The 13,934-nt window shown below is 39.3% G+C and overlaps 2 protein-coding genes across 3 annotated transcripts; one reads left to right on the forward strand and one right to left on the reverse strand.

The window, feature by feature from the left end:
• The first annotated feature begins 2,168 nt into the window (after window positions 1-2,168).
• Window positions 2,169-11,503, forward strand: taf5 (TAF5 RNA polymerase II, TATA box binding protein (TBP)-associated factor). Of its 2 annotated transcripts, none has more exons than XM_038290729.1 (11): window positions 2,169-2,579; window positions 3,319-3,547; window positions 3,624-3,939; window positions 4,044-4,207; window positions 6,114-6,249; window positions 6,363-6,483; window positions 6,572-6,701; window positions 8,060-8,224; window positions 8,317-8,494; window positions 10,731-10,908; window positions 11,008-11,503. In XM_038290729.1, the coding sequence occupies exons 1-11, from the start codon at window positions 2,171-2,173 to the stop codon at window positions 11,220-11,222; spliced, it is 2,241 nt and encodes a 746-aa protein (XP_038146657.1). In that variant the 5' UTR covers window positions 2,169-2,170; the 3' UTR covers window positions 11,223-11,503. The 2 variants fall into 2 exon arrangements, with proteins under 2 accessions (XP_038146657.1, XP_038146658.1); XM_038290730.1 differs by having other exon boundaries at window positions 3,322-3,547.
• On the reverse strand, window positions 11,491-13,905 carry atp5md (ATP synthase membrane subunit k). The gene is made up of 4 exons (XM_038290731.1): window positions 13,797-13,905; window positions 11,932-12,037; window positions 11,696-11,789; window positions 11,491-11,616 (listed from the first exon to the last, which is right to left on the reverse strand). The coding sequence occupies exons 2-3, from the start codon at window positions 12,016-12,018 to the stop codon at window positions 11,700-11,702; spliced, it is 177 nt and encodes a 58-aa protein (XP_038146659.1). The 5' UTR covers window positions 12,019-12,037; window positions 13,797-13,905; the 3' UTR covers window positions 11,491-11,616; window positions 11,696-11,699.
• Window positions 13,906-13,934: the final 29 nt, after the last annotated feature.

Raw genomic sequence — 13,934 nt, forward strand, 5'->3', positions numbered from 1 at the left:
ACAAGAAAACTTAAAAAAAAAAAAACTTTAGGGATATGTGACAGAAGAGTGACCCCTTCTGGTACATAAGTAACACATCTTTTATATATACAGTATATATATATATATATACAGTATATATATATATATATATATATATATATATATATATATATATATATATATATATATATATGAACATATTTGACCATTATACTTGATACTTTTATGGTATATTAAACTGTGATGAAAATTATTTGGAGATTAAAATCGGAAAGGGAGGTGAGAGAAAGAGGAGATATGAACTAAGAGGAGAGAGAGAGACAGAAAAGAGCCTGAAAAGAGAGAAAATAAAACAAAACTGAAAAATCTACAACACAGAATGTATACAGTAACTCCTAGAAGTCTGCTCCCATACCTGTATGACATGGGAGGAACTCAAAACAGAGAGCATACTAGCAAAAATGAGAAAAACACACAAGTAAACATAAAAAATAACATCAAGAGCAGTGGGTATCCTTTAGATATCCATGTGTGCATAAGACAAAATCTATGGTGTTTACAAAATATTATTCAGGGGGATATATGTCTGTAGCTACAGCTTAGTGTTTGGTATTAGTGTGTATCTGTGAGCAACCTGAAACCAAACTCCCATGGTATGTCTGCATGAGCACACCTGTGTATAAACGATTTACAGAGCTTCTTCAGAAGGAAATTGTGCTTAATAGCAGGTGTGAGTGTCCCCACACCAACACTACAGGGACAGAACAGAAAAGGATGTGATGCAAGCCCCATTATCCAGAGGCACACCAGCTCATTGGAACTCAAGGAGGGCAAACGTAGGAATTGCTCCACCCACCAGAGAAGGCCAGACTAGAGCATCCGGAGCCTGACCCCCTAGGGGCCTAACCCCAAAGGGGCCCGTCCTGTTCCTGACGGGCCCGACCCCAGAGGCCACAGTGCCAGGATCCAAAGGGGCTGTGGTAGCGAGCCTGTGGCCGGTCACACCCATGCTGTATCTGTATGATAGCCAAGGGGTCGGATGTTCAATGCTGCATGGCCCCCATGGCCAGGACCTGGCCTGGCTGCCACCAGGAATGAGGAAGTGACCACTAAAGTATCCAGCCCTGCACCTAGAGAACCATCAGCACGCCAGCAGACACAGCTGTTACAGCGGGTAGCATAAGAAGTGGGTGGAGGCAGGCCCTACTTATACTTGGGGCTTAGAATGTTCAGTAGATGGGGCAGCAAAAGCACTCAACCTGACAAGTACACAGAAATGTTTTTTTTTTTCCAGTTTAACCTGCATCACTTTTCTTTTAAGGTTCAGTTAAGGCATAGTTAAATTTCTAAAACATCCAAATAAAAAATTCTATTAAAACTCCTTAATTTCCTGTCTTATAAAACATGTTTTTTGTGCATTTTTAGATCAATGTGTTGACAAGCTGAATAATGTACATAAAGAAGGCGCATTGACATTAGGCACTGGATTTCCGAAGAAAATAGACCTAATTATTTGAGATATTAAAAGTGTGATAACTAGTCACAAAGCCTTGTGCTGGTGAATATTCTCAGTCACCCAAGTCATAGTCATTCCAAAAAGTGCAACAAAGTCCATTGGATAGTTTTTTTGTTTACTTTTTTGAAAGGAGTCTCAAAGCCTTGGCCTAATATAAAAGTTAACTAATGTTATACGGAAGTGTTTAAAATGTGGCAAATTAGCTTTTTCTTAGTTCAATTCAGTACTTTCGCATGTTTAATTCAGTGATTCTTGAACCACTATATAACTGCAGAGGCATTTTAAAACAAAAGCTCAACAAGATCAAACCTTTTTCTGGTTTGTCGTGTTTTGTTAAAAGTATAAACAGAACAAAAAACACTCCTACTCTGTGTTTAACTGGATGTTCCATTTGAAATTAGGTTCAAATTATGCAAAACAAATATTATGTTTAGTTTCTCTACATTAAAGTTTGTGATGACTCTGTTAATATCTCTGCAGAGCACCACTAAAGGCAGCTTTTGAACCAGTTCCACGGCTTAAGAAGCAGTAGAGACCACATTTTATTCAGGAGGCGGGACTAATTTGCAATCGTCTTTGATCGATAAGGACTTGAGCCAATCAGATGACTCGACAGAACACCGTTGCCGTTTTCCGAATTTCAACCTCGCGCATGCGCACTTCATTTTGAAAATGGCGGCCGTACAGGGTGGTATGGTCGACGCGAAAGACGAAACGGACATTAAAAAAGAACCGACGAGTGATGGCTTCGGAAATAATCACGCGAACGACGCAAGAGTGCTCACGGCGTCCCCCGGCTCGAGCGCTGCGGCCGGAAACAACAAACCAGCGGCGGGAGCCCCCGAGGAACAGCAGACCCTTCTGGCTGTGCTGCAGTTCCTCAGAAAGAACAAACTGTCAGAGTCCGCGGAAATTCTGCGTCGCGAGGCGGGATTGCCGGAGGAGGTTCTGAATCCGAAGGGATCTGATTCCACCGGTTCTGGACAAGGGGGCAGTACGGAGGTAGACGGCGAAGATGCGAGCTCTCTGCTGAGCCGGGTGACCCTCCCTACCCCCGGCGGAGCTAAGGCGCCGAGCAAAGGTGCAGTTCGCTCTACCTGATAATACAAAGTGTGTGAAACACTGGATGAAAATTTCTCCGGTCAAGTTAATTTACATCCCCCCAACATTTTTAATCTGTTCAATGATTTCAAACAAACCTGGAGGCTTAAACTTTTTCTTAAACTTCTATTTTAAACGTTTTCAGAAATGCGAAACAAACAAACTGCGTGGTGCATTGATGGGATTTCTGGGTAAATCTGTAACTTATAACAATTTTTTAAGTCTTCTCTGCAGTTTACAGGTTAGGTGAGGATTTAGATTGATGTTGTTTCCAACTTTGAAAACTGCAAAAACTGTATATATATTTTTTGCACTTATATATAACGGTATAAAATGTATATATAAATAAAAAGTGTTCTAAATATATTTTATCTAAATGGTTGACAAATAAATCTAATTATTCTAAATGAAAACACACACACATATATATATATATATATATATATATATATATATGTGTGTGTGTGTGTGTTTGCCCCTTATCTATGTAAGTTTTGCCATCGATCCAAATGTGCATATACTTTCCATCCTTCAGTGTTTTGTTCACCGATTTATACTTCCGTTCATCCGGTACATTCATGATAAACCTAATATTTAGACCGAGTTTTGATATTAGAAGTGTGTAAGAACCCTCAAATAACAATAAGCTCTCAGAAATCAAAATTATTCCAAAATGATTTCAATCTACCAATGTTTGAATAACTACTTTTCTTCGGCAGCAGCTGGCGAGGATCAGCCAGACGTCAACGTGGTGCTGTCAGCCTACAGCCAGCAGGGAGATCCGACTCTCTACGAAGTTTACTATAGCGGCCTGAAGAAGTTCATCGAGTCGGTTCTGGACTGTCACAGAGCTGAACTGTCTCAGGTCTTCTACCCTCTGTTTGTGCACATGTACCTGGAACTGGTTTACAACAATCATGAAAGCGAGGCCAAAGCTTTCTTTGAAAAGTACGTTTCTTTAGGATATTTTAGTTTACACCTTAGAGATCCCATAAGACACACTTATTAATTTTCCACTTTTCAGGTTCAGTGGAGACCAGGAGTGCTACTATGAAGAAGACCTACGCATTTTGTCAAGCCTGACCAAGAAGGAGCATATGAGAGGGAATGAAACCCTGCTGGATTTCCGCACCAGCAAGTTTGTTTTACGCATCTCCCGGGACTCCTACCAGTTGCTGAAGAGACACCTGCAGGAGCGGCAGAACAACCAAATATGGAACATAATCCAAGAACATCTCTACATCGACATCTTTGATGGCATGCTGCGGAGCAAGAGCCAGATCGATGCCATGTCAGGCAGCTTGGCTGGAGAGGCCAAACGAGAAGCAAACAAGGCTAAGGTTGGATAGCTAGGCCTCCAGTGAAATTAAATCTTTAATATTTTTTGGTGCATTAAAAAAAAACAAAAAGGTCTATATTTATCTGCTTGTTTGACTTTTTGTAGGTTTACTACGGTCTTCTGAAAGAGCCAGAAATTGAGCTTCCCCTTGATGATGAGGATGAGGAAGCAGACAATGAGGAGGGTAAACCCAAAAAGAAAAAGCCCAAAAAGGATAGTACCGGCTCCAAAAGCAAGAAGCAGGATCCAAATGCTCCCTCACAGACGAGGTAGAGAATTTTCAAACACTGCGCACTGCAATGAACGGGCCCTTTGTGTCCACTGTTAGTTCAACACCGTAGATTCTCATTTTAAACCCTCTCTGCATAATGATCAATATCTGGGACATTCATCAGATGAACCTTTGCTATTTATAATGCCTTTGAAAGGTATACACACCCTGATTTTCTTTCCACTGTTACAACAACAAACCATGACAGGATTTATCATGATTTAGTCTTATAAATAATAACCCATAATGGTATTCAGCCCTCTTTACCCTAAAGGCCAGAACACACTGTTTGTGTATGACTTTTTAATCTTGATCCAATGTTTATCCATGTCACACTGACTGCGTATAGAGAGGCTTAGACTAGGCAGGGTGGACAGATCTGTGCCTTTTTCTAAAGTCATAGGGAAGTCATATTTAAAATGTCAAATCATTCTGGCTTAAACATGTTTATAAATGTACTCTTTATCAGACTATATTGTCCCAAAATTAAGAACATTTCTATTTAAAAAAAAAAATCCTGTTTTAAAATCTCTGTTTATATTTCCCGTTATCTTATGCAGGCCAGTTAGTTATATGTCAGCCTGTACACCTAAATTCAGCCAATCAGATCTTGTGCGGCGCCCGGTGAGCAGTCCTTTAAGGGTCTACTTTCTCAGGCAGTGGCAGTCTGTGGGAGTGGGGCTTGAACCTCACGATTCCAAGCTCTATGCCCTAACCACTAGGCTGCCACTCCCTTCTCAGTGCTATACACAAATTGAAACAATTTCCCACAATGTGAATTTAATAGATTATGAAAAGTTATAAAAAAAAAAAAAAACGTGCACATTCTATAAAGCAAAGCCCCATTTAAGTAGTTTGTGAAGCATCTCAAACCTGAACATATATAGAATCTTCATATGCCTATATTAAAAACGTAATGAGATCTACAACTAAAATAAGGATGACGCAGCAAAAATGTGAAATGTGAAAAAATCCTATCATGGGTAAAAAGCTACTCCAAAACTTTCCCTGTGTGCTTAACAGATTTTATTTTGTATGTCCCCCCAAAGCGGATGTTTACTTTGTAACCACGTCTCTCTGTCAGACCCATTAAATTGCTGCCGAATTGCTTCTTAGTCGGATCTACGCTGCTCCCTTGTTTAGAATCATGTGATCATCCCGACTGGCTTTTGGTGAGCGATAAATGCCACAACCTCTCCCGACGCGATTTACTGTCGGATAGGAGGCAAAATCTGATTTGGTGTGTTCTGGCATTAACACTCCTAAATAAATCCACTGCAACCAACTGTCCTTAAAAGTTACCTAAATAATAATAGAGATCAGCTGTGAGGATCATAAAGGTAGAAATAAAATAACAAAGGTCAGTGACAAGGCTGTGGGGTGGTATTTAAGCAGCATTAGGTAGTATTATGATATTTCAAGGTGTGAAAATCTCAGATCTCTGTTTAGTCCATCTACTGAAATGGAAACTGGGTGACATAACTGCAAACCTACAAACACTTATTAGAGCTATGAGCTTTTAGGCCTGCAAAAAAAACCAAAAGCAAACTGGACATTTTTCTGAATGCAATCCCCATGGCGGAACATAGTCAGGGCAGTATTATACTGTGGGAATGCATTTCATCAACTGACATATGGGAGCTTTTTAAAGCTAATGTGAAGATGGATTGAACTGATTTCAATACAAGCATGTGGCACCACCTAAAGGTTGTTGTTCACAGATGCTGTGTTTCCTGTTTTGTGAGCTGGAGTTATTTTACAAGGAATGTATAAAACTATAAACGTGGGGTATGTTGTTGTAACATTAAAAAAAAATGTGGATGAGTACATTTGATATGCAAACCTTTGTATGTTATGGTACATTTTCACTGTTTTACGGTGGCTGAATGGTTTTGTTGTTTTAGGATACCTTTACCAGAGCTAAAAGACTCAGACAAGCTGGACAAGATCATGTACCTGAAGGAGTCCACTAAGAGAGTTCGATTGGGACCAGATAACCTGCCCTCCATCTGCTTCTACACTTTCCTAAACGCATACCAGGCATGTAACCTTAAATAACCTGCAGTGTTTACCCCTCAGACAATTTGGATGGCCTAACCGGCTTGTAGCAAAGTATGCCCTAAATGCTCTTTTTCTTCCTTGGGACCCTTCAGGGTCTAACTGCAGTCGACATGACGGATGACTCCAGCCTGATTGCAGGAGGCTTTGCTGACTCTACAGTACGTGTGTGGAGTGTCACGCCGAAAAAGCTCCGCAAGGTCAAGACTGCAGCAGGTGAAGTCCCAGACACTGTCTGATAGCATCTGTAGCTATGGCTAGAACATTGTTTTAAAGTAACGCCTCATGTTTTTTCTCTCTTAAGACTTGAATCTTATTGACAAAGAGTCAGACGATGTGCTTGAGCGAATTATGGACGATAAGACAGCCAGTGAGTCAAAGTGCCTTCATGGACACAGCGGACCAGTGTATGGCATCAGCTTCAGCCCAGACAGGTACAGCTGAGCTTTACCTCAACAGCCTCACTGATTATCTGGGGTATCTGAGGCTTCACAGTTTCTTAAAAAAAAAAATTATAATCTCATCTTAATAATACTTCATTGGGTTTCCCTCATACACAGACTTTAGCAACTTCTAATATCTGCATGTTTGCTCCTTATTGCTACTATTGTCACTCAAATGCTTTTACTCCAAGGAGCCACACTTAATTGTTAGATTTTAAAGTTGTCTGTCCATCCATCCATCCATCCATCCATCCATCCATCCATCCATCCATCCATCCATCCATCCATCCATCCATCCATCCATCCATCCATCCATCCATCCATCCATCCTCTTCCACTTATCGGGGGTCGGGTTGCAGGGGTAGCAGCTTCAGTAGGAAGGTCCAGACGTCTCTCTCCCCAACCACTTGGGCAAGCTCTTCCAGGAGAATCCCAAGGCATTCCCATTCTAGCTGAGAAACACAGTCCCTCTAGCGTGTCCTTGGTCTATCTCTTGGCCCACTCCTGGTAGGATTTGCCTGGAATACCTCACCAGAGAGGCATCCTAACCAGATGCCCGAGCCACCTCAACTGGCTCCTCTCGAACGTGGAGGAGCAACAGTTCTACTGTGAGGCTGAATTAACGTCTCACCCTATCTCTAAGGGAGAGCCCAGACACTTTACAGAGAAAACTCATTTCAGCCACTTGTATACGGGATCTCGTTCTTTCGGTCATGACCCGAAGCTCATGAAGATAGATGAGGGTAGGAACGTAGATCGCCCGGTAAATTGAGAGCTTTGCCTTTTGGCTCATCTCTCTCTTCACCACAGCAGACCAGTACAGTGCACGCTTCACTGCAGACGCCGCATCAATCAGCCTGTTGATCTCCCGCTCCATCTCCCCCTCATACGTGAACAAGATCCCAAGATACTTAAAGTCCTCCACTAGGGGCATTTTAAAGTTGTCTTTATCCATATTTCTTATGTGTGTGTTATAGCTGTGATTAATGCTAGAACAAAAATTTCATCCAGTGGAGATCAGTCATTTACCAGCAAGCTGACAACTAGGAAAAACTAGAAAGCAAAGGATGAAAGAAAAGCTGGCACCTTGAAGACAAAATAGAGAAAAATTAGGGATGACTAAAGACTTTTGCCAATCTTTGCATAGTATTATAAAAATACAAAAAGTCGAAATTACAAGATTACAGGATTATTTTTTGTTCCTATTGTTGGATTGCGTTATTTATTGGAGTACAGACCTTAATATTAGATTTGCAAATCCTGTATTGTATCATAAAAACAAATTAGTATATTTTCTGTGGTTTGTTTTTATATTGGGAAAAAAAATCACGCTAACTTTTCCTCCTCAGAAACTACGTGTTGTCGAGCTCTGAAGATGGCACAGTCAGGCTGTGGAGCCTTCTAACATTCACCTGTCTGGTGGGATACAAAGGCCACAACTACCCAGTATGGGACACCCAGTTCTCCCCTTATGGGTATTATTTTGTCTCAGGGGGACACGACCGGGTTGCCCGGTAAGACAGCCTGGAAGGCATTTTTGAAACATGTAGTTCAGCCAGTGGTGCCAGATCTATAGAAATATTTCCCTTTGTGTTTTCTCTCACAGCTTATGGGCAACAGATCACCACCAGCCTCTGCGGATATTTGCTGGCCACCTGGCCGACGTCACTTGCACTCGCTTCCACCCCAACGCCAATTATGTGGCCACAGGTTCTTCTGACCGCACCATCCGTCTGTGGGACGTCCTCACTGGAAACTGCGTCCGTATTTTCACCGGCCATAAGGTTAGATTTAGCAGGAATATTTGCCATTTTTTTTTATCTCGGTAATTAAAAAACAAAAAAGGAAGAGTTCTTATTCTATGAGAATTTTTAGAAAAAACATGAATATGACTCTATTCACTTAGATGAGTACAAAACTGCAGAACATGGTCAAATTGCTTCAATTTAAAACAGAACAATTATGATTCCTGCTGCTTTCTTAATAAGTAATGTTAATTATTACATGTATAACATCCATAAACTAGTTTTCATTGACTAGTTTCATTATTCTGGCCCTGTGTAAGGGAACACATGCGTAGATGAGTGAGGCTCCTTTACTTTCCATAATACCGATGCTCAGTACATATTTCCAAACAGCCAAATGCGTCTCCTAAGCGAGATTTTTAAAGCTACAGTGTGTAATAATTACAGGGATATACAGTCAGAAATGTAATATATTATACATAACTATGTTATTTATCATCATCTACGAGCTCAGCCTCTTAACCTTAATATTTCCGTTGCCTTAGAATTCGTTATTTATAATTACATAGGAGCGGGTCTCGCAGCCATGGAGGCAGACATCTTTGCGCTACGGCAGCGCAGAGCCAACAAACTAGCGATTGCGAGATCGCCCATTACGCTCGAAAGTAACTACGGCAAGTTGAGAGAGATGAACTGAGACGGTACTGAAATCTATACCCTACACAGACTAATGAAATACTATCTGTAAAATTATCTATGTAAACAAACCTCATCACTTGAGAAGGTAGGTGATGCTGACGTCGTGGAAGACATTTTGTCCCGTAACGCTCGCCGTACTGTTGGGGGGGGGAAGCGGTGGGGGGGAGACGTTCATGTTGCTGCAGTCTGGACGTTAGATGTCGCTGAAAATTACACACTGTAGCTTTAAAATCCCAAAAAGGCTTCATTCAAAACAATAAATGCTTTTCTACACTAGCAAAGGACATGCAATACTTTCCCTGCCATCTGATATAAAACACTAAAAAACAAGAAAAGTATCATTGCAAATTTCTCCTGTAATGTTTTTTCTTTAATAAATGGAGCCTAAAAGAGTCAGCCTGGTTGCCATTTGATACCTTAGGATGTTTCTGTGGACCACTATGTGGTTTAAAGTTTAAAAATAAATTTTTCCACGAGAAAAGCCAGCTGATGTGGACAAGACACTTTTAAGGTTTAAATTTTCACTGATTTGATGTTTTCAAGAACTAAAAGCACAAGTATCTAGCAAAGTTTATACAGTTCGTTGAACTTGGTTAAAAAGAAAAACGGGAGATTTTTGAAAGGAGAACCACGGAAGAGGATTAGGGACGCTGGGGGAAAAAAAAAAAAGTTAACTGATTTTTAAAAAACTTTATTTCAGTAATTTTGACTTTAATCTCAGAATTCTGAGTTTTTTCTCAGAATTCTGACAGTTTACAAACATGTTAGCATCAAGCTGTAGCCATGTCTGTTTTAGAGACTAAACTAGTTCTATTGTTTTAATCACCTTCTGCTCTTTCATTAATGAAATAGCATCACCAGGGACCCCTTGGGCATGTAAAAAGTCACCTAATTCCGTTATTTACCACCAATGTGTTACTGGCACTCCCAAACAACTCGATCTTTGTCAGTGAAGCTGAGTGCTCCCACATCTCTTAAAGTCAGAATTCTGACTTTTTTCCCATATTAAACTGAAATAAAATGTAAAAATCAGTTAACTTTTTTTTTTCCCAGTGGCCCTAATCCTCTTCCGTAGAGAACTTCCCTTTTGCTACGGAGAATACATTAAAAACATTTTCTAACATTAGAAAAAAGGGTTCACCAGGACATTATGTTACTTTCTTGAAATACAGGACATGTGCAAAATGTTTTTTTTTTATCTGCAAAACTCCTGTTTTTTTTCAATTATTCAGTGGAGTTTATTGTTGAGCAGATTAATCCTACAAAAAAAAAAAGGTACAAGTCCAAAGGATCCCAAGGAAACAAAGTGTAGCCTTTGATTACTTTTAATTAGTTGGTGTTTGAACTCTTTTTTAAAGCTGCATGGCTCCAAAAGCATGTCATAAACATGTCATGTTTGAATAGTACTTTTTCTTGTACTAGGATTAACAGTTGTTCAAAGTAATTGATGGGAAAAAGTCTTAACTTCTTTCCCAATCTCCCATTTGGTGTCAGTTGCTTTATCCCGAGTTTTTGGCTGACATCTGTAATTGTGAGCTCCTGTTTGAAATAAAATAATTTTCTGTCAATCCACCAGGGTCCAATCCACGCCCTGGCTTTCTCTCCAAACGGAAAGTTTTTGGCCTCTGGAGCCACTGATGGTAGAGTCCTTTTGTGGGATATCGGTCATGGACTGATGGTTGGAGAGCTCAAAGGCCACACAGATACCATCTATTCCCTCCGATTCAGTAGGGATGGAGAAATCCTCGCCTCCGGTGGGTGCTCTACATCTTTATACTGTAAATCTATTGCATACTAGGATAAAGCAGCAAAGGTTTTAAGGCCTCAAGTGATCAGAGTCTGATTCATTCTAGGTTCTATGGACAACACTGTTCGCCTGTGGGATGCCATGAAAGCATTTGATGATTTAGAGACTGACGACTTCACTGCAGCTACAGGACACATCCATCTCCAGGATAACTCCCAGGAGCTTTTGTTAGGCACCTACATGACTAAATCGACTCCTGTAATACACCTTCACTTCACACGGAGAAACCTGCTTCTGGCTGCAGGAGCATATAATCCATAACAGGACTGGAGCATGAGTGGGATCATTTAAAGCTCCGCATCTTGTTCAAATAAAACACTTCATCAGTTTATTTTGTGGCAAACAGACAAGGTAGTAATAACTGGTTGACAAAACAGGTACCCACAGAACAAGGCTAACTGTTGCAGTTAAAACTGCCTAATGGACCTTTTAATAAATCACTGCCATAATTTCAGTTTACCTCAAGACATGGCTTTCATCTTTGTAACATATTCTTTTTATACTGACGCACACTGTAAATAAAAAAGTGTTTTCTATGTTCAGAGCATACACCTTTATTGTTTACATGAGGAAACCAACCACACATTTTTTATTACAAGCATGTCCAGCTGCTCTCTCCGCTCCAAGCAGATAGAAACGAGGATCAAATGGAAACCTGACAAAGAAATAAAGCAACTTTCAGTCATTTGGGCAGAAAGACAGCTGGTTGCAAAGAAAGAGCTAAATCTACTTACATAACTACTTGTCTGTGACGGCAGGTTGTTTCTTGGGCTTCAACTTGAAGAAAAGGAAGATGGCAGCAAGGCTGGCATATGTGGCCAAAACACACTACAACAAAAAAATAAATACAATGCTAAGTAGTACAATTAAACGGATTGTATCCTCCAGCTGATTGTCTACTAAATGCTCAGCTTGCTTCAAGAATTATAGTCCAAAGCTTTTTACTTCTAAACACATTAACAGAACTTACGTTCCTCCTTCCAGTGATCGTGTATGAATTGAAGTATCTGGCAATTCCAGTGAACTGGTGTTGACTTCCAGCATCGTGTCCTCCCATTCTGACTAAATGTATGGTCCTGTCACAAACAAATAAGTAGATGTTACAGAAACCACCTGGATATTTTATTTGCCTCTAAAATTGAATCAAAACTGTATTTTCATAAATGTTTGGCATATAATAGCTGGAACAAATTTTTTCTGAAATTCAAAAATGGGGGGTAGACTCAACCTCATTTTTTTTTTCATTTTTTATCCAATACCTGAATTGATATTTCCGATACCGCAGCTGTTTGCTTTAATGTTATAACTGTTGTTTTTTTTTTAAGTCACAAACTCCTACAATTATATGTATGAACATACATACGCTTGATTAATCCCAAAAGACGAATTGTGGTTACTATAAAGATCAGAAACAACAGATAAGAACAAGTTCATGTTGGCAAGACAAACCCATCCAGAAAATATAACTAAGAGTTCAACCTGAGTGTATTTATCAAAAGGAGATGCCCATAAAGGGCTCATCTTTTAAATTTTCTTCAATATCTTTTCTGATACAGATAAATTATTCCAATCTTAGCTACAGTATTTAGTCCATCACTATATTAGTAGAACACATATCAAGGGCACCACTTTGCTAAACAATATTTCCTGCCAGCATTGACTCATCAAATACAGTGTGCCTAAAACACAAACTTCAAAACCTCAGCCTAAGATGTACAGACAGGATACAGGCTTATAACTTAACACATCTAGCAAGATAATGGAAAAAAATATTGCAAAAAAAGATACAGCTAACCCATTTGAACTTGGAATGTTTTGTTATCCTGTTCGTAGCATTAAAGATAAGGTTTCATTAGAAATATTTTCTCACAGGTAGTCTGTAAAATACCTTAATCTTGAGGGCTCAGTTATTATTATATGTAGGCATACACTAGGTACACAATTCTTTCTAGAGTTCTGTTATGCTGTGGTGAAGGAGTCTCAAATTTCTGTATCTTTTTTTATTGGCTTCTAAATATTCTAATCTTAATTGTCATGTTTTCATAACCTGGATCGGAAAGTCACTATTAACAGAGATAAAAGTATCATAAAAGGTCTGTGGAAATCAAGCTGAATGATTTGTTCCACCGTGGGAGCTTAGTTACTGAAATAAGGAAATACCTAAATAGTATTCTGATATATTCAATTAGAGTTTATATTTCTGCAATACTGTGGCATTTCTACTCAGTGTAACTAAATACAGAGGATGTCTATTCCTGAATGCAGGAATTTGTAATAATTTACCTAGGGTTAGTAGACATGCTACTCTTAAGTTTAATAAATTAAGGTGATATTTATATACATAAAAGATAATACAGTTTATGTAATGTTGAATAAAAATACAAATATAGAAGTATTTAAATAAATTAATAGTATAATCAAATAAACTTTATCTCACAATCAAAGAATATATAATGAAAGAAAGTTGAATCTTTCCTGAAAAAAAAAAGCTGCAAAGCTTAAACAATGAATGCAAACCCTGTGCATTACAGATTGTAAATAAAAAAAAATACAAATCCATCGAATATATATAACTGTTATACCGATTAATTCCGAGTATCCTCAGTCTAAGCAATAAATAATGTAATTGAGCGATCTGCAGCTGAAATACATGTTAGCATAGTAGGTGAAGTCAATGTTAGCTTTGTACGTTAGCTACTGAGTTAAACTGACTTTTGTGAGGATGTTAACAAACCACATGGTCAAAGCAGAAACGGATTTTAAAAAAGTAAAATTGTACTCTTCTCACGTGTTATGGAGCATAAAAAACTAAAGTCTAAACTTGTAGTAGCTTACCTTTGACACACGACCCCTGTGCTAGCTGAACGAGACAAGTGCCCTTCAACAGAGGCCGCAATGCTAAAGATTCCCGGAAGTCCCGCCCACTCTGGGTGTTCCAGTAGGGGTTCCCTATTGGTTTAAAACAAGGTCACT

This window comes from Cyprinodon tularosa, unplaced genomic scaffold (genome assembly GCF_016077235.1).
Source record: "Cyprinodon tularosa strain WSP-4 unplaced genomic scaffold, ASM1607723v1 ctg287, whole genome shotgun sequence".
In the NCBI taxonomy this organism is placed as follows: Eukaryota; Metazoa; Chordata; class Actinopteri; order Cyprinodontiformes; family Cyprinodontidae; genus Cyprinodon; species Cyprinodon tularosa.

Coding starts and splice junctions, on each gene's coding strand:
- taf5 (XM_038290729.1), top strand. CDS start 2,171: ATGGCGGCCGTACAGGGTGGTATGGTCGACGCGAAAGACGAAACGGAC. Junction 6,250..6,362: donor CTTTCCTAAACGCATACCAG/GCATGTAACCTT, acceptor GGGACCCTTCAG/GGTCTAACTGCAGTCGACAT. Junction 6,702..8,059: donor ATCAGCTTCAGCCCAGACAG/GTACAGCTGAGC, acceptor TTTCCTCCTCAG/AAACTACGTGTTGTCGAGCT.
- atp5md (XM_038290731.1), bottom strand. CDS start 12,018: ATGGGAGGACACGATGCTGGAAGTCAACACCAGTTCACTGGAATTGCC. Junction 11,790..11,931: donor CGATCACTGGAAGGAGGAAC/GTAAGTTCTGTT, acceptor TTTTTGTTGTAG/TGTGTTTTGGCCACATATGC.